At 40.6% G+C, this 17,465-nt stretch overlaps 1 protein-coding gene across 2 annotated transcripts in view; it reads right to left on the bottom strand.

Moving 5' to 3' along the window:
- The window catches only part of nav3 (neuron navigator 3), a 277,797-nt gene that overhangs the window by 179,313 nt on the left and 81,019 nt on the right, over nucleotides 1-17,465 (bottom strand). For both annotated transcript variants that reach the window (XM_084711111.1, XM_084711112.1), the window contains exon 3: nucleotides 17,235-17,287. In XM_084711111.1, coding sequence (XP_084567237.1) covers nucleotides 17,235-17,287 — 53 coding nt within the window. The remainder of the gene's footprint in view (nucleotides 1-17,234; nucleotides 17,288-17,465) is intronic.

Below are 17,465 nucleotides of genomic sequence, written 5' to 3'. Positions count from 1 at the left end.
TCAGAGACAAAACAAGCTCCTCGCTGATTTTTATCACATCATACCTCATATTCACGTAAATAAAACTATAATTTTCTTTAAGGATTTTACTGGCCGTGACGTCCCGAGTTCTTTCAGAAACTACTGGACTAGCTCAGTCAGCATATAAACACACATGATGTATAATCAACAGGATCTGCATGGCAACACAAGCCTATATCCATGGATGTCTCAATTATATACGGTGGTTCAATTTCCAATGTTTACAGCATCAAATAACTTGGAGGGAAGCCATGTGGCTTTGCGCATCTGCTGCACAGACAGGGTGTGTGTCCACATGTGTGTCTGCGTGTAGGCTGTGTGTGTGTGCGTATGAATGAGTGGCAGAGAGGGAGAGACAGAGAGGGAGAGACAGTCAAACAAAGATGTTTTATGGATGACAAAGACCAACAAGTCACCTACTTCATCTCTGGGTTAATCTCGTTAAATCCTTTTACACTGCTCGAGTCAGATCTCATTATTGCTTCTGCTGATGATGATGTCTCAAAAAATGATGCAAAATGCATGCAAATGTTGTCTTTGATGGTCCTTTGTATTATGTTTGTTCATTTTCTTTCATTATTGACAAATTTTAGCTTGATCTACAGTAGAATGACGTGTGAAATTATGAGAGAACAATTTACAGTTACACTGCAAGTCAGTAGCCAGGTTTTCTGAATATACTGCAAATTTTTACCAAATTTTGAGTAACTTAGCTTAACTGTTTCCATTCACTACAGTTATGCAAATATTAGGCGCCACCTACTCAAGCAGTAGGTGGCACCGTTCTCCACTTAGCAAACCAGTATATCATTGCAGAAGAAGAAGGCACAAGATGATGTAATTAAAAAAGTACCAGTCACAAATTTTGCTGTTCCTAAAGCAATATTTCAAAATGTGCATAAAATAAGTTGATGTAAACAGGGCTACTCTCACTGTAAAATATCCTTGGAAATGTGTCATCATTGCTGTGCATTTAAAGCGGTATTCCAGCAATTTAGTGACATGCTTGCATAAGGATGAGGGGCTCACAATGGACAAAAGAGTCCAAAGACTCCACAGAATTGTAACACAGCCTTTCTGTAACAAATTTTTCACAACCAACCAGGGATAACCCTCAACGCATAATTAGGTTTATTTTTTTTCAGACTCTGAAGGGCTCGGTCCAGAGTCACAGAAGACATTATTTACCTGTTACTGTTTATCCCACAACTTCATTCATCCCAAGGGAAATTGCAGCGACTTAGATCGCTGGTCAACAGAAGTCACAAAGTTAAGAGAACTTCATGAGTGTGACTGTTGGACTGCCCCTTTAAAAGAGTACGCTAGCTATTTGATACTACATTTCCATAAAGTTGCTGGACTTACTGTATGAGAAAATCAAAGCAGCAGAAGTCGAGATAGCTGTGCCCTTTAGTATAGGTCAAGCTATAAAACCACTAGAGCCTACATTTTCCATAATGCAATGTATTCATCATACAACCAGCCGAGCAAACACCCACGCCTTTCAAACCCCACACTGTCTCAGAGCAGAGATGAGATGAGCTGAGCTCCTCCAGAGCCACAGAGACGTGACACTACTATTTTCACAGAGCCTGTAGTTCTTTCCCCTGTTACTAGCAAATAGACTTTGACATGTAAAATTGGTGGAGTGTCCCTTTAAAGTAAAATATTAAATAACTGGAAAACTTGGAAAAAAGGCTGCCATGCAGCTACAGAACAAATCTTAGCCTTATGATAGTCGATGGTTTTGTAAGTAAATATATATATATGACTGTAAGAAACAGCTGAAAGAAGATGTAGAGGCATTATTGTTAATCTTCATAGAGTACATTAAAGTGAGCAGCAGAGGAGGATAAATGAGCCGAGGATGTTTTCAGCGGTGAGAGGACCATCATAAGTATTTCTTGATGGGTTTTAAGTTCCAGCATGACTCGGCTGTCTTGTGTCTCTTTGTCACGTACTGTACACACAGTTACAGCCCTGTTCTGCATAGGTAAACATCAGCAACATGATGGATAGGATTACTGTTGACAGGCGACAAATTAGGCTGTCGGGCCGTTTCTCCCAGCAGGGTCAGAGAGGTTAAGCTGCTGACTCTTGAGATATCTGTTTGCATAACCTGCTGGCCAACTATGATGCAAGGTGAGAAACACCTTCACAGCCCTGCCGCTTCCTTTGGGTTCTCAAACTTTTGGTCCTACAATCCTGGATAAAAACAAAGCAGTGTCTTCTACTTATTTTATCCTGCACACGGCAAAAAAACCCAAAAAACAATCTTTTTTTTCATAAACACATTTCTGATGAATGATGAGTGTTAAACCTACTGACAAACACATTGCATTTCCTGTAAGTACTTCATAATTAAAGCCACTTAATTGCTTTTAATGTGAAGTTGCAGAAGTAGGAATTGTTTTGTTTGCATTGTAACTTACTGCCACCCAGTTCATAATACTGCAAATATGTAAATATTGTAATACTTGAATCACTGACCACAGACTCAATCACTTTTAAGTAGAAACTGCCATTTCAAACAGTGGTGACTTAAATAAGAAAACATTTTGCAGGATCTTTATTAAACCTGCCACTGGTTATCATCATGGATGCAAAATTTTGCATCACAGCATTGAAAATTTAACATCTGATGCCAGACTGTTTTGACAGAGTTTTCTGTTTCCAAACTTGGAATATCGGTTGAAATGAAGATACTCTTATGAGCAACAAAGGTACATTAAACCCATAAGTGGGAGGCTGTATATGAGGAAATATGAGCTAAATGACCTGATGTCGTTAGCTCAACAAAGAGACCACTGACGGAGTCGGTCATGAGATTTCTGGTAAAGCAGTATACGACATACAGTGTATAACATATAAGTGCTATTTAATGAGTATCATTGTCTGCCTCAATCATAATGTACCTGATTGAACCTGCTATGGACATTAAAAGTCCATAAAATGAAGCAGGGGGTGATACAGAGGATGAATTGTGTGGAAAAATAACCGGTTGTCACGCGGCTCCTTTGTCTGATGTTATGGCGCTGAACAGAGCTGATATAAAATAACTTCACAATGTGCTGCAGTCACTGAGCATTTTCACTGTCTGATGTTCTCTCCCCGTTTCCCTCTCTCTTTTGTCAACCTGGCGAAGGTCTCTCTCCCTCTGTGGGTGTCCGATAAAACAGCGCTGCAGATTTTACAGCAGCTTTTCCCAGATGTTAAATGTCAGATGCAGTTTCCTCTGCTGTGATGGTCAGTCAGCAGTGATAAATCAGGTGCAGCAGCTGTTCGTATATATTTACATTCCCTCCTCCTGTATTTTGCACCACTAATACAAGTAATGGGTAGTGAGATTTAAGGGCATTAGCAGGGACACCGGTATTTAACAACATTACCCTGTTCTATTTTATAATGCACAGACAGTAATATTGTAAAGTAACTTATCATTTTCAAATTAAAGTTAAGTAAGTACTAATATGTTCTATATGTACGTTACATTTTGAAAGCAACATACACCAAACAATGGCAGCCATGACACTGTAAGAACGAAAAAAGTTGAGAAAACCCAAAATTTCAGAGCAACTTACTTACTGAGTTTTGAGCCCAACTCAAACTCTTAAGTTTTGAAAAAGTTTTACCAACTAATAATGTTTAGTTGAGACAATTTACTATTCTTCCTTTCTTTTGAAATGAAGAAGTCCTGAAAAAAGAAGAAAAGTAAATTATCTCAGCAAAAGAAATATAGGTTGAATTTGTTCAGTTTATCTCAAAACTTTGGCTTTAGATACAAAACTGAAAAATATAGTGAAGGCAGTCCAGGAGATCTTCTCCTTCCTTTGTCTCTTTAGTTTAGTCAACAGCTCGGGCGATAAACACGCACTTTCTGTGTACTCACTGCATAATGTCTGAAGACAATTCGTAGAAAAATCAAAAGCCAGCAGCTTCAAATGCACTTTTCAGTGTTATAAACCAAAGTCATGAACTTTGACTCTTTCTATTTCAACATACATAACACAGTTGTTGTTTTCACTTCAAAAAGCAGTGCAAACTACAAGCGTCTTTTTGTTTCAGCAGTGGGGAATGACAGTGACGCTCAGTGATCACTTGCAACCGTGACACTCGCCATGACGTGCTGCGGGTGGCTGAGGAGGGTGCCAGACGGGTCAGGTTTACACAGGGCAGGCCAGCCAGAGAGGGAAGCAAATAGCGTGAGCCAAGGCCTGATTTGTGAAAAGGCTGATTTATACTCACTTATGTTCTCCAAAACTGCAAGAGAAAGTTTGGAATAGTCAAGAGAGACTGCAGCTGGTGCGTCGCAGTTAAACAAACCGAGCTGGATCAAAGGTTAGCAGTCCTTCGCTGCACCCGTTTTAACAAGCCCGCTCTTTGCTCCCTTAACAGAACATCTGCCGATGTCGTTCAGTTATAATGAGTGATTAAAAGCTTCCAATTGAGCTACAAGTGAGCCTGTAACGAGCCCCTGGGCGCTCTGTTCATGCTGCTAAACTGGCTAACATATGAGAGGGTCAACCTGCGCACCAGAACACACACCTCTCGCAATAAAAAACACTGGCGCTCGCAAAGGAACAAAGAAAAAAAGGAGACGGACGCCAAGGAAGCTTAACACGAGTCAGAGAGAGAAGGGAGTGATGTTCGCACAGTGTGAGAGCACAACAGCTGCTGCGGCACCCGAGCAGCCATACATTAAAAACTGGATCACACTTTCAGCCGTTGGTAGTGGTTCAAGACATCCCAGTGTGGGGCATCACACATTCATCATGCGCCCCTTTCAGCACATATTGCATTAATACTGAGACATATGCCACTGACACAAGATATCTTGTTCCTTGACGTGCTGTATACTGTGTTGAAAGCATGACAAACGTGTGTTGGTCCAAACAAGATACATGGATGCATTAAAAATAATCTCCTTTTCAATACATAGATAAAATATCAAGATGGATAAACACCAAATGGTCCTTTTGAAGTTATACACGCCAAATGGACGAACTCAGTTCACGATCTTGATATGTACAGTGGTCTCTGTAGAAGCTCCTGGTTATGTGTTTTGTGTGCAATACAGTATGGAATTAAAACAAATTAGTAAGGACGAGCTCCAGCATCTCTCAACCAGCTGGCGAGCAGACCATTCTCTTTAACCTCTGGCAGTAAAAACGAGAACAGCTCATGTTTCTTCTTCTGGTGGTGACATCTGAATGAAATGTCTGGTTTCTCTACTGAAGACCAGTGTTTAGAGTGTTAAACACACTGCCAATAGGCTTGAAAGGCGGTTCTGAAAGGTTTGAAGATAACATTAGCTATTTTCGTGGAGGTCGGCAGCTAATGGAGTTTTAATTAATATGGTCTAATTGTGAGAAAAAGGTAGATAGAAAATCCACTTCTGCACTACCCTTTTCTGCTGTCCGTCCATATCCTCAGTAGCCTGTGTTCCAAGACCTCAAATTTCTGCCAAAATATAGCAAATTACACAGCTTGCATCTGATATGAGCATGAGCATGAGCTGGTTAAGTTTGTTGTTTAAGACTGGTGGAGAGTTGAATTATGCTGCAGGTCAAGTGAATTTTATTTCTATGGAGCCATGTTATCTTAAAGCAGGTGTAGATTGTACTCTTCACAGTAGCCTATTATTTGGAGAGACCTGACAATTCCCACCATGAGCAAGCACTTAGCGACATTGGCAACTCCCTTTCACTAGGCAGAAACACTGAGCAAAACAAGACTCTAGGTGGCCAGTCATCTGCTTCAACCAGTTGGGTTGACAGAGAAAGACATCCTCTTTAAACACAACATTAATATACATTATCACCCTTTAATCTTACTGTAAAAGGGCAAACTTGTTAGCAACTAGCTGCATACAACACAGGGTAACATATGCCCTCATTTGGAGTTGTGTTTTTGCTAACCAGACAAATCTAAGTCCAATATTCACTCTTTTTTAAGCTGTGGTTTTGCTCTCCACTAACTCCAGAGAAAAGTATTTTCTCTTTAGCTGCTAAATGCTCCACTATGTCCAGGAGCTAGCCGCTAACTCTGCCTGTCTGCTGGTTACTGCTGAGTGTGTAGTGTACAATGGGTTTGTCAGAGCTTTTTTGCTGAAAACAGCTGCTGGGTTGGCTACGGACATGACACTTATGACCTTCATGCTAATGAATGTTTTGGACAACATTTTTCAAGGCCTAAAATCTGCCTTGAAAGGATTTTGTTTTGTTGCTGCCTCAGCCTTTGACGGAGAGGGCATTTCTCACTCTCTTGCCAGACTGTCCATCTGACGAAGGATTTGAACTTAGAACCTGGTCAGAAGCTCACCTCTCTACCCTCAAGGCATCCACACTGTGAGCAAGAAAAGAGCATGAATTACACCCCATATAGCTATAGTTTCAGCAGTCTAAACTGGCCATCTGCCTCGTCCCTCTTTAGACCACTTGCTGCCAAATGCTGGGCGTGCACAATGACATCAGGGATGTTTCAGAGGCCCAGAGTTCCCATCATCCGTTTGTCAGTGTATTTCCAGACCAACTGACTCTCATAATAGGTGAGTTGCCTGACAGCCAGGTCTACTTAAATTAACAACCTGAGGAATAGTGTCACATAGATGGCAGTTGATCCAGCCTTGCAGGAATGTGGGCCAGGGACTCAAATTAGGAACATGATCAATTAGAAGCAGAGATTAACAGCGAGCTGTGCTGATGATGAAGCGTCAGGCCAGTGAAGATGATACTACTGGGTGGCTTGTGCCGTTTGTCCTCCTGTCTGGCTGGTGTGCAGGCTGCCAACAGATGGGGACCAGATGAAACTGGTGGCCTTTTATAGTCTCCAAGAAACCCTAGACTCAATTAGGCCTCAAAGGCAGCGAGTCCAAATGTGTTTCTAAGGCCAAAATACTGAGCATGTATGGCTTTTTTAGTGTAAGTGGAAATTACTTTGCTTTGCAAATCACTGTGCTGATCCAAATGAGTTTGTTAAGTTTAATTTAGTTAAAAGATTCAAAGTCACAGACAATGTTCTTTGTTTCTTTCCAGATATGTCAGGAACATGGCTCTAAGTGATGGCAAATTTGTTCTGTCAAGTCATTCCATCACTTTGGTTCCTACTAAAATATCTCAATGGATGGCCATGAAATTCAGAAAAGATCCTGGACAAGCCCCCCAATTTGTTATGGCCCACTACCATGACAAAAAACAGGAGTCATGGACTGCCATGGTATTCAGTAAAGATCCTGGATGAGTCCCCAGTTTGTCAACTATGGTTGCCTCCTGTCTCATTCTTTCTCAATCTGCTTGTATGACAAAAATTCAAACAAAAGCAAGGTGTAGGAGTCTGGAGCATAGGAGCAGAGTTTCCCCTTTGACTCTCCTCTCCTCCACAACACTAGTAGGGTGTGCTCTTAAAGTTCTGGGAACACTGGGCCCCCACTGGGCATCGACAGAATAGAACAAACAGGGACATGCAACCAGCCCAGCAGCCAAAAGGGGTGGGGTCATCACACATTCATGTCTTCCTCATGACAAATCCTAATGACTTTCATGATCCTTTAACTCTTCATCAAATTCCATCATTAGGCCTGATTTTCAATTTGGTTTATGACCAAATACCAGCAGAACAAATGACGTTCCCATTGGACCATTTCTCTGCTTACCTTGTCATGGCAATGCCATGTTGTGTTTCTCCAATTATGAAATATATAGTGCACTAAAATTTAACAGACTGTATCACAAATGCTGCCTTAGTGTAAATCAAGGGCCAAAGAAATTACACTGTCAAATCAAACTGGACTGGGCGAGAGCCAACACTGCGAATAGCCGATCTAAATATGATCCATGACACACTTTAAAATCCAATACCACAAATGAAAAGCAGGAAGAAAGGATTGACTTTAAAGTGGTGAGTTGTTTGATGTGATCTCTCCTAGCCTGACCTGCACACAGCCTTCTGCTGACAGATGTTGCATCTCTGCATCTTTGCTTCGTGTAAGATTCTGACAAGTGTTTGTTTTTCCCCTGAAATCCTTTGCTGAGGTCGCTAGAAGCTAAACACACACACAGACATACACACACTCCCCGAAAGTGAAACTGCACAGTCATCCGTATTGCAGGGAAGCGCTCTGTGGTTTGCTAATGATGTCTGTCTATAATGAGGAGGATTAGTGTTGCGAGGCTTTAATATTTTCTGCTGAATGGGCCTCTTCTGCAGTCCCCCGCCTGCCGTTCTTCTGTTTGAGCACGATTCTTCTGAGGAATGAAAAAAAAAAAAATCCTTCACTCCATTCAAAAACCTTGGTGAGCATCTAATTCCTTTGGATGTCTGCACAATTACGGGAAACTGCACTGTCAGAGGGCGTGAGGTTTTACATGGCAGAGGGATTGCAGAATGTACTGTGAGGTGAGTGAGACGTTTGAAGGCTTCACACAAACATTGTGTCAGATCCTTAATCCACAGAATGCTTTTTTAGTTTTACATCACATTCATTGAGCTGACACCTCCATCCAAAACCCCAAATTGAGAGGATCAAATCCATTGCAAGAGTGCAAGTAATCTAGAAGGGTGAGAACCATAATGAGAGACGTGAGAGGTGAGGATATTAAGAACCAGAGGTGAGACCACATCATTGTTGTGCAAGTCAGAAATTAAGTCTCAAGTCTCTGCATTCATGTCCAACATCAAGACAGTCAAGTCCCAAGTCCAAAACTTTGAGTTTCCAGCCTCAATAGGCATGTTTACATGTACAATATTCTGTCAGTCTGATTTGAATCATTCTGATTGGAAATTCAAACTTTGAAGTTTACAATAACACTAAATAAACATGCGTGAATCAGAATGTAAGCAATGTTTGTTTCCCTTCTGGAAACCTACCCCCATATGGGCCAGTCATGCAGAGAGAATAAATGTATTCCAACCAGACAGAAACAACGGGGTTATTATTTTATTCTTGAAGGGATTATCGAAGGTTTACACCATCGCTCTCAATCTAATTGAAAATTCTTTCTGATCCAGTCAGATCAGGCCAGTCTCTTCCATTTGAGGTGTTTATGTGAAGCACTTTCATTCTGACTGGGCTTTTATTCTGATTATTTGTGGAATATTAGGATCCATGTAAACATAGCTATTGATTTATAAAGTTACTTAGCTGTTAGGCTAACACGAGGTAAGCATTAGCTTGTTAATTATGTTGATATTAACTTCAACTTACCATTTTTGTGCAAATTTAACTGCCAAATGAAGCTGGACGTTGTGTCATTGTTTTAAATTTTTTGATCAACATGTTTTGCATACTGTCATTTTTGTTTTTTTGACAATCTTGTTGCTTTTGAATGTGATTGGTGTACATTTTTCCAACTGGAGCTCAGTAATGTAATGGTAGTTCTTCATGTTTCTTTCATGCAACTGATGCTGTCTGATTGGTTCAAACAAAGTGGATCTGAGAGACAAAAGTGTTGACTTGCTGGGAGTTAATAGTATTAACTCTTAGTTGGTTCAAGAAATAAAGGGAAATTAATTTGTGGCAAACTTTTTTAAATAACAGACTTTGTTTCATTGCTAAAGTCAAAGTCGAGTTGTAAATCTTTTTTGATTTGTCAAGTCAAATCTGAAATCGTAAAAAATTTGTGACTCATGTCTGACTCAAGTCCTCACCTCTGTTGAAAACTGAATTGAAATAGAAAGACAAAAAAAGGACTTATGTGATACGTTTCTTTCCCTAAACTAACCCCAAACCTGCCTCACGACCCTCTTTAGCCACCAAGTCACATCCAAGTTGTACATTTTCTTTCTCTACTCTCTATGTTTTATCTATTATCACGAATCTGAAAAAAAGACATATTCAACCCAGTGGAAAGAAACTGAACCAGAATCAAATCTCCACTGAGTTGAAAGCCCCTTGTACAGTACCACGCTGCTGTCACTCCTCGTTCTCATCATCTTCACTGGCTTGCTCAGTGGTTGCAGACGATTCCTTCCGGGACCAAATATGTGGTCGAGGGTATGCTTCTGTAGACAAGCCCCCACTCACAATTTCAGGAACAAGTTCCCAGCAATCATTAGTTCCTACACCAATAAATCCGACCAAAACTATTCCCCCCGAAACACACAAGCCGCAAGCTCTGCTGGGAAAAAACGGGCATGTTCGCAATTCTGACCAGTCTGACCACTGGGAACACCAGGCCTCGATATGTGAGGAATCCCATTTGCATTAACAACGTCGATGTTTCACAAGCCTATGGGAAATGTAAAAGAATATTAATTCTCCCATTACTGACAGTAACAACTGCACAGTACAGAAGTAGGTTTGACATTTTGTAGATTGCTGCACTTTTGCTCCATCCTCGAGAGAAACATCAAGAACGGAAACCTGTCTGCAGTATAAAAAGTAGTAAGAGTAGGGATTATGTGGATCGAAGAGAGGATCAACAAGCTATTAGTTAAAGCAGGAGGTGTAACTATAACTCATTTTTATTGCTTTATTTTCAGTCTAAGGAAGGTAACAAGGGACAGCATTTTAAAAGCTGTGACATTTCAGGCTTAAGTTTCACATTAGCAATCCAGTGACCAGTTTGACCTTACAGTATTAATAGAGTATACGTGCACACTATATGCAGGCTTTTATTATACACTGTTACAGTATAGAGATTAAAGGTCAAACTCTTTTACATATAATTTTTGATGAGAGCAAATTAGAGAAAGTAGAGGAGGGGAAACTAGGAAACGGTGGCTATTAATTCGTAATTCAACTGTTCTTTGCTGTGCTGTCCCACGAGCCCTCTGGGCAGTCAGAAGTGATACCCTTTGCCCTCATAATTATAAGGGCTAAGTATTCAGGCACCAACTGAAAAAGTAGAGATTATGTAGCTTGATCTGATCAGCTATCAAAATGAGGGTTGATCTGAAACCATACAGCCTAAAATGCTCAGGTATCAGGTATTAGGTATCGAGTTAGTTATTTATATAGCATCAAGTCAGTTTGATTTATAAAGCACCAAGTTATTTTATTCCTTCTTTTTGTTATTACTTTCCACATAAAGCAGGTGTAGACCATGTACCTTTATAATATTATTTCCAAAGACTGAGTAGTTCCTACCAAGAGCAAGCACTATGGCAACAGTGCTGAGGAAAAACTTCCTTTTAACAGGCAGAAACCTCACACGAAACTGGACTTTACAGTGGGCAGCCATCTGCCGCAACCACTTTGATGTATTGGCGAGTACATGAGTCTATGCACCTATCCAATATCACAATTTTTTATTAGCCCTGGATCAGGAAGTAAATGAAGTAACCCCCTAGGGGTCCTGGACCTCCTGTTGAAGACTTTTGAACAAGAGCATTTTTGTCCTCAAACAAGATAACTTTGGAAGTGAAGAAAAGAAAGAGAAAGAAATTGGCTGCTGGTGGCAAATGTTTGTGAAAAGCCTTAGCAGACTTTTGTTGGCCATCACTCTGACTGACCGTCCACACATCAGCCAAGTTTTACTGTTGGATTAGCTCTGCAGGAAATGATAGTTCTTCGACTGACTTGTGGACATCTTGCATTGTGAACACGGCTTTAGACAAAAAAAAGAGCATTATGCATGTAGATTAACTGAAAAGCTGGCAGATGCTGATGCCGTTCTGGTTTCTGCTCCTCGGCTTCCAGCAGCTGCTCAGTTGGCCTCTGTCCACTCTCCAGACCGGCAGCGACCCACCACTTAGAGAAACAGGCTTGTGACTATGGGATCACCATTTCAAGTCCCAAATGGGGAAAAATCTGTGCAGAGGAAGTAAATCAGACTCATCTGCCCCTTCACTGACAGCTGCTGCTACTACTGTGATGTCTCCGGCCAAGGCGTTTAAGCTCCAGGTGCTAGGTGGCCAGTGGCAGGTTTCCAAAATTCACAGCTCGTGCTGTCAATATGCAGCCAAGAGTTAAAAAATAGCTCCAGTTTTACTCAGGACAGAGGTAAAGTTGTCAGTAAATAACTTAAGTTTCAGATTAATATCAGTGTTTAAACCCTTGGGATAAACAATCCAAACTAAATAGTTTTGCACTTGGAGAGTCATATGTTCATGTGTCATCACCTTGATCTCTAAGGATAGTTTGGTCCATTTGGTTCGGCCAAGGGGGGAAAAAAAGCAATGTTATTGCATTTTAGTTCTGCTCTACTTCATGTTCACACTAACTTTTCAGAAATGAACCCAGAGCTGTAAGCATTAAGTCACATGGATTCAATGATTGGACAGTTTTGGCATCTGTCATCCTGCATCATCAGCACTACATGGTACATGGCGGTGGGGAAATCAAATTCTGTTGACTGACAGCCAATCCTGCCATAGTTTAACATTCCTTAAGTATCTATACATACTTTCTGGTGTCGTGAAGAGTTCACAAAGAAATAACTGGCTATGTTAGAGAAAAATAGAGGTTTCTTTTACTGCAACAGAGATACTGTATGGTTGATACGTTTCACCTCTTTTTAAAAAAGTAAATGGGCAAATAAATGGAGCAACACATTGGCACAACATTTGTTGAGTGCACGTACATGGTATGTACAAAGCTGCTACTTTTGAGTACTCATGAGACATATCTTTGAGAAACTAAGATTCTTGTGATTCTATTGATGCAAAGCATTCCAAGAAACAATCACAACAAAAAAATCAGGCAACTCCCCTATGAAGCCTCATATTACTATACTGATCGATTAAATTCAAACTCATTTCAAATGGTTTTGCCTGCTTTCCATCGCAAGAAGAGTTAGCATGTAAATATTAGTGATATCTTGATATCAAATGGTGGCTGCACTGTGAACTTTCAATTGACACAACTTGACCCAGTTCTTTTCAATTATTGGCCATCTTTGATTGATCAAATAAACCACCAAAACAGACCAAAGCGTTCATTTGAACCAAACCAAACAGGTGCAAAAGTCTTAGTCTTCTTCACCCTATACCACCACACCAACTGAGTCAGATGTTACAATTGCATTAAATTTATTTACCTGTTTGTGACCAACTTTGTGCTGCTGACTACTTTTGTGTCAAATATTCTGATGCATACGCAGAGCGAGCATGTCTTCAAAGCAGCTACTTCAAAAACTGTTCCTTTCACCTTCCACAGTATAAACCTTGACTTTTCCAGACAGTGTTTGTGCTAGCTTCTACATCTTTGTGGCTGTTATGTCTGTGTGTGTGTATGTGTGTCAGATGTTTCCTTCCCTTTGCGCCCACACTATAAGCAACCGTGCTTCCTCAAACTTCAGATTCCCAAGCTGGCCAGACCCTCTGTGGTCAGAGCAGGTGGTGGATCAATGGGCTTAGTAAGTGACTGAGACAAAGAGCTAGCTGCACGCATGCACACACACACACACACACACACACACACACACACACACACACACACACACACACACACACACACACACACACACAGAGGTCGCTGGCATATCGAGCCACATGCTTGCAGTGCTGCTTGCTGCTCGCCCTTAGTGACCAGTGCGTCAGTCTGGTCTCAGCTGTTTCTAGCCAGGACTTGGCTCAAAAAAATAAAAAAAGACAAAAAAAGGAGTTTGTCTTTCCAGAACTGGTCTTGACACACTGGACTCACACTTTGACATAAAGGGTCACCAGGAGTCACATGACCTTAATGTTTTCTTCCTTCCTGGTTCTTCAGTGTTGTTTTTCTGACAGAGGGCACAGTCTGCTTCCATTCCAGCTGGACTCACCATGGAGGAAAAAGCTAAACAGCTGAATACCGTTCTGCTGAACGTGTGAAACTAGTTGTAAAATACACTCTGCGACATTCCAGTGATGCGACCCTTCTGAAAAGACTTCCTGATTTTCCTCAGAGTTGATCAAATCCATTGACTTCCATACTAATAAGAAGAAATACTGAAATACTGATGTATATTAAGATGATGTACACTCTTAGAAATAAGGGTTCAAAATGGGTTCTATCTGAACGGTTGAAGTTTTACTCAGTAACATTTGCTTGTTAAGAACCCTTTTTTGAAGAAAAGGTTCCATTAAGAATGCTTTTGATCCAAAGAACCCTTTTTGAAGAAAGAGTTCTTCAAGGATTTTGAAGAACCTTGAAGAACTTTGTGCCTGGGTAGGTTCTAGATAAAATCCCTGAAACATAGATAGAAGCCCCTGGGTGGGTTGTCATTAGCACCCTTGTAGGCCTTTTCCACCAACATGGAACTGGCCCTGTTCCAGCACCTAGTTTTGAACCGTTCTGAGCATTGCCACCAAAAATTAAATGGGTTCAGAACCTGAGAAGTTGGTTCCCAGCTGGAACTAAAAACAGAAGATTTTCCTTGGGAACCAAAAGTGGCATATCACATTCTGCAGGTTGTTGCATAGAACAGTGCCCTCTGTTGATGACATCCTTGATTACAGTGGTTTCACTCAAAACTGTTGGAAATATGGGCTGGTTCACTAGATAGCACTGAGGTTCCAAGCAATTTCAATGGAACCAGTTCAGGAACAAGAGCTTATTTGGTGGAAAAGGGCCTTTAGCGGTGGACAGGTTCTGCAGGGATCCCCCAGAAAGTGGTCTGGTTGGAACCATTACACCATAGAGGTATACAACCTCTCATAGAGAGTTCAAGGTGAAACCTTTGACAGATGGTTCTAGGTTTAAACTTTTATGTTTGTTTCTAAGTGGTTCCAGGAACCAACAAGGGTTCTCCTATTGGGTCAAGCCAAAGAACCTTTTATGGTTTTAGTTAGCAGCTTTATTTTTAAGTGTGTACAGTATATGGTACAAAGGGGAAATGGTTCAATAAATGCTAAAATTCTGTACTGTGAGCCAAGACAGCTTTAACAACAGTTCACAAAGACTTACACAAAAAGGACACACACTGTCAGGACCAAACATACTCCTCCTCGCCCACAGTGTCTTACTAAGAAAGCACGCTGAAGCAGCTAAATAGCTTTAGTCACTTTTAATGGCAGGAGGGCAGATGCCAGGGCAAACCAACACTGCATAAACACTTAGTCAAGTCTAGTTAAAGTGAGGGGTAATTATCTCACAGTGACGACAATCAGCGGTTATACAGCCCGTCATCTCATTAACAGAGGGGAAAACGACACCGCCAGCATCGCTCAGCGGCGTGGAAGCCAGAAATACACATGATTGAAAACGGCACAGTAAGTCAAATATGTTCCGGTCTGAACTTTTCAGAGCTCTGCTGTGTTTTGGGGTCGAGCGGCCATGAGGTTACTACTGTCAGCACCATCCTTCTGAGCAGCGAAGATGGGTTCATGATCTGGGAGATGATCAATTTCAAATGTGACATTGGCGTGTGACATGTGAATCTGTATTATACAAGGCTCATATTTTATCCCCACTGACCAAAGAACATTGTAATCACATGTAAATCAATAGAAGGTGTTTGTTAAGGTGCTCCCATGTGAGGGCAGGTGGTGGATAAAATATTCAAATCAATACACTACAGCAATGTTTCCATGCACACTAATTTTCCATTTTCTATTATTCAGAATATGTCAATATTCTGAATTTGTCAGGTCATGTAAACAGAATATTTTAAATCGGGCCTTATTCTGAATTTTGCAGTTTATAATTAAGACATATAGGATATGATGGTATTATTTTAGGAACATTCTTAGGACAGGTATACAACGCATTCAAAAATATCTAAATTTGACACAGTTTGCAAAACATGGCCTCTTGGAGTTTTTTGACATGCGTAAATATCATAATGCTGACTTTTTCAATAAGGTAGTTGAATGGAAGCAAGAGGGAGGCTGTGGACTCACAGTTTAACAGGTGTGCTAGCAGAGGAAAAACATTTCAATGCAAAGTGGCTCAATCAGCTCCAGCTGTTCCACTTTTCCTTAAACAGAGTATGGATGGCTGCATGTGAACGGGAATATTAGCGGAACATTCATATTATTAACTATAGAAACAACTTAGTAGGATTATTGTCTATTTCATAATAAGGGCTAAAAGAGAACCAGGATATTTTGTGCGTGTAAACAAAGTCAGCGTACAAATACTTCATTACAAGTATGACATGCATCCAAACTCAATTTGTAAAATATACTTAACAGACCATTTGACCAACATGAGTAATAGTGTTGCATATTGCAGTACAGGATTGTTAATACTGATGCATGAATGTATATATACCATTTTAATGATGTAGCTGCTCAGTTTATTGCAATTACTTAATATAATCAGGTAGCTTTGTCCAGTGGTTTCAACAGGAGTCAGTGATTAATGGGGTTGAAAAGGAGAAAAAACAAAGTTCTTCTACATGAATCTATATTCATTTTTACAGACTCTTTTTTTAATATTGGACCAATTGATCTGTTTTAGTTTCAAACAGTTAATTAAAAAACATCTTAGAAGTTTAGAGAGGGAATGTCTCAATAGTGGAACTGCTAACAACTCACAGACCTTTGAAATGTGACAAGGCGTCCCAGTGAGATGCTACTTTACGAGGACTGGGTGATACAACTGAATGGAGGCATACATGGACAGCTGCGGACACCATGGACGCCTATTAGTTTAATTTACACATGCAGGGAGCGTGCACAAGTCTGTGCGGTCACAACAAATTGAAAGGTATGCGGATGTCCGTGTAATGAGTGTAAGCGTACGCACTCTGATGACAAAATTTACCTCACACAGAGCCAAACAGACCCTCACACACTCACACTAATAATGCATTCTAGTTTAAAAGTTCACTGCACATACTTTATCCTCTAAATCTGAGAAGTAATTAGTCATGACAGCTGTCAAACAAGTGTAGCGGAATAAAAAGTGCAACATTTCCCTCTGAAAAGTAGTGCAGTTGTAGTTTAAAGCAGCAAAATGTGGAAATATTCAAGTTAATTATCTCACTATTATACTTGCACCACTGGAGTAATGTATTAATCTGTAATTTTAGTTTGAATCTCTTGATCACTGGATTCAAAACAGAACATTGAGAGGAATAAATCAGGCAGAATCAGAGCCGTGGATGAGAGCATCACCTGACTGCTGTGAAATACTGTGTGACGGCTGCCCGTAATCTAGGAATTTAAGTTTGTTTTAGTGTCGCTCTGTTATTTTCAGTAAACAAAAGTCTCAAACCACAAATGTAAAACTTCATCCCAGCTGAGCAGCAGAGCAGTTAAAATAAATATTCCTCATAAACACAATTTTCTCTCATGCAACAGTGCATTAAAGGATGAATGAAGATGAATTTAAAAGTTGAAGCACTCACCATTTGCGACTGGCTCCTGGGGCTGCCATTGATATCCTCCACCTTCTCATTCGCTGCGTGAGAAAGGAAGTGAAGAAACCAGAGTTTTACTGTCGTCCCATACTGAACTTTAACATCCTGACGTCCAATGACTTTTGAGTTCAGGTGCACACATCCAGCAGGAAACCTCTGTTGAGGTTAGCATGGGAGAGTATGTGTACTGGTGAATACATGAGTGTGTGTTTGTGTGTG

The sequence above is a fragment of the Lutjanus erythropterus genome, chromosome 22, assembly GCF_056507025.1.
Source record: "Lutjanus erythropterus isolate fLutEry1 chromosome 22, fLutEry1.hap2, whole genome shotgun sequence".
In the NCBI taxonomy this organism is placed as follows: domain Eukaryota; kingdom Metazoa; phylum Chordata; class Actinopteri; order Lutjaniformes; family Lutjanidae; genus Lutjanus; species Lutjanus erythropterus.
This window is presented reverse-complemented; position numbering and strand designations above follow the sequence as displayed.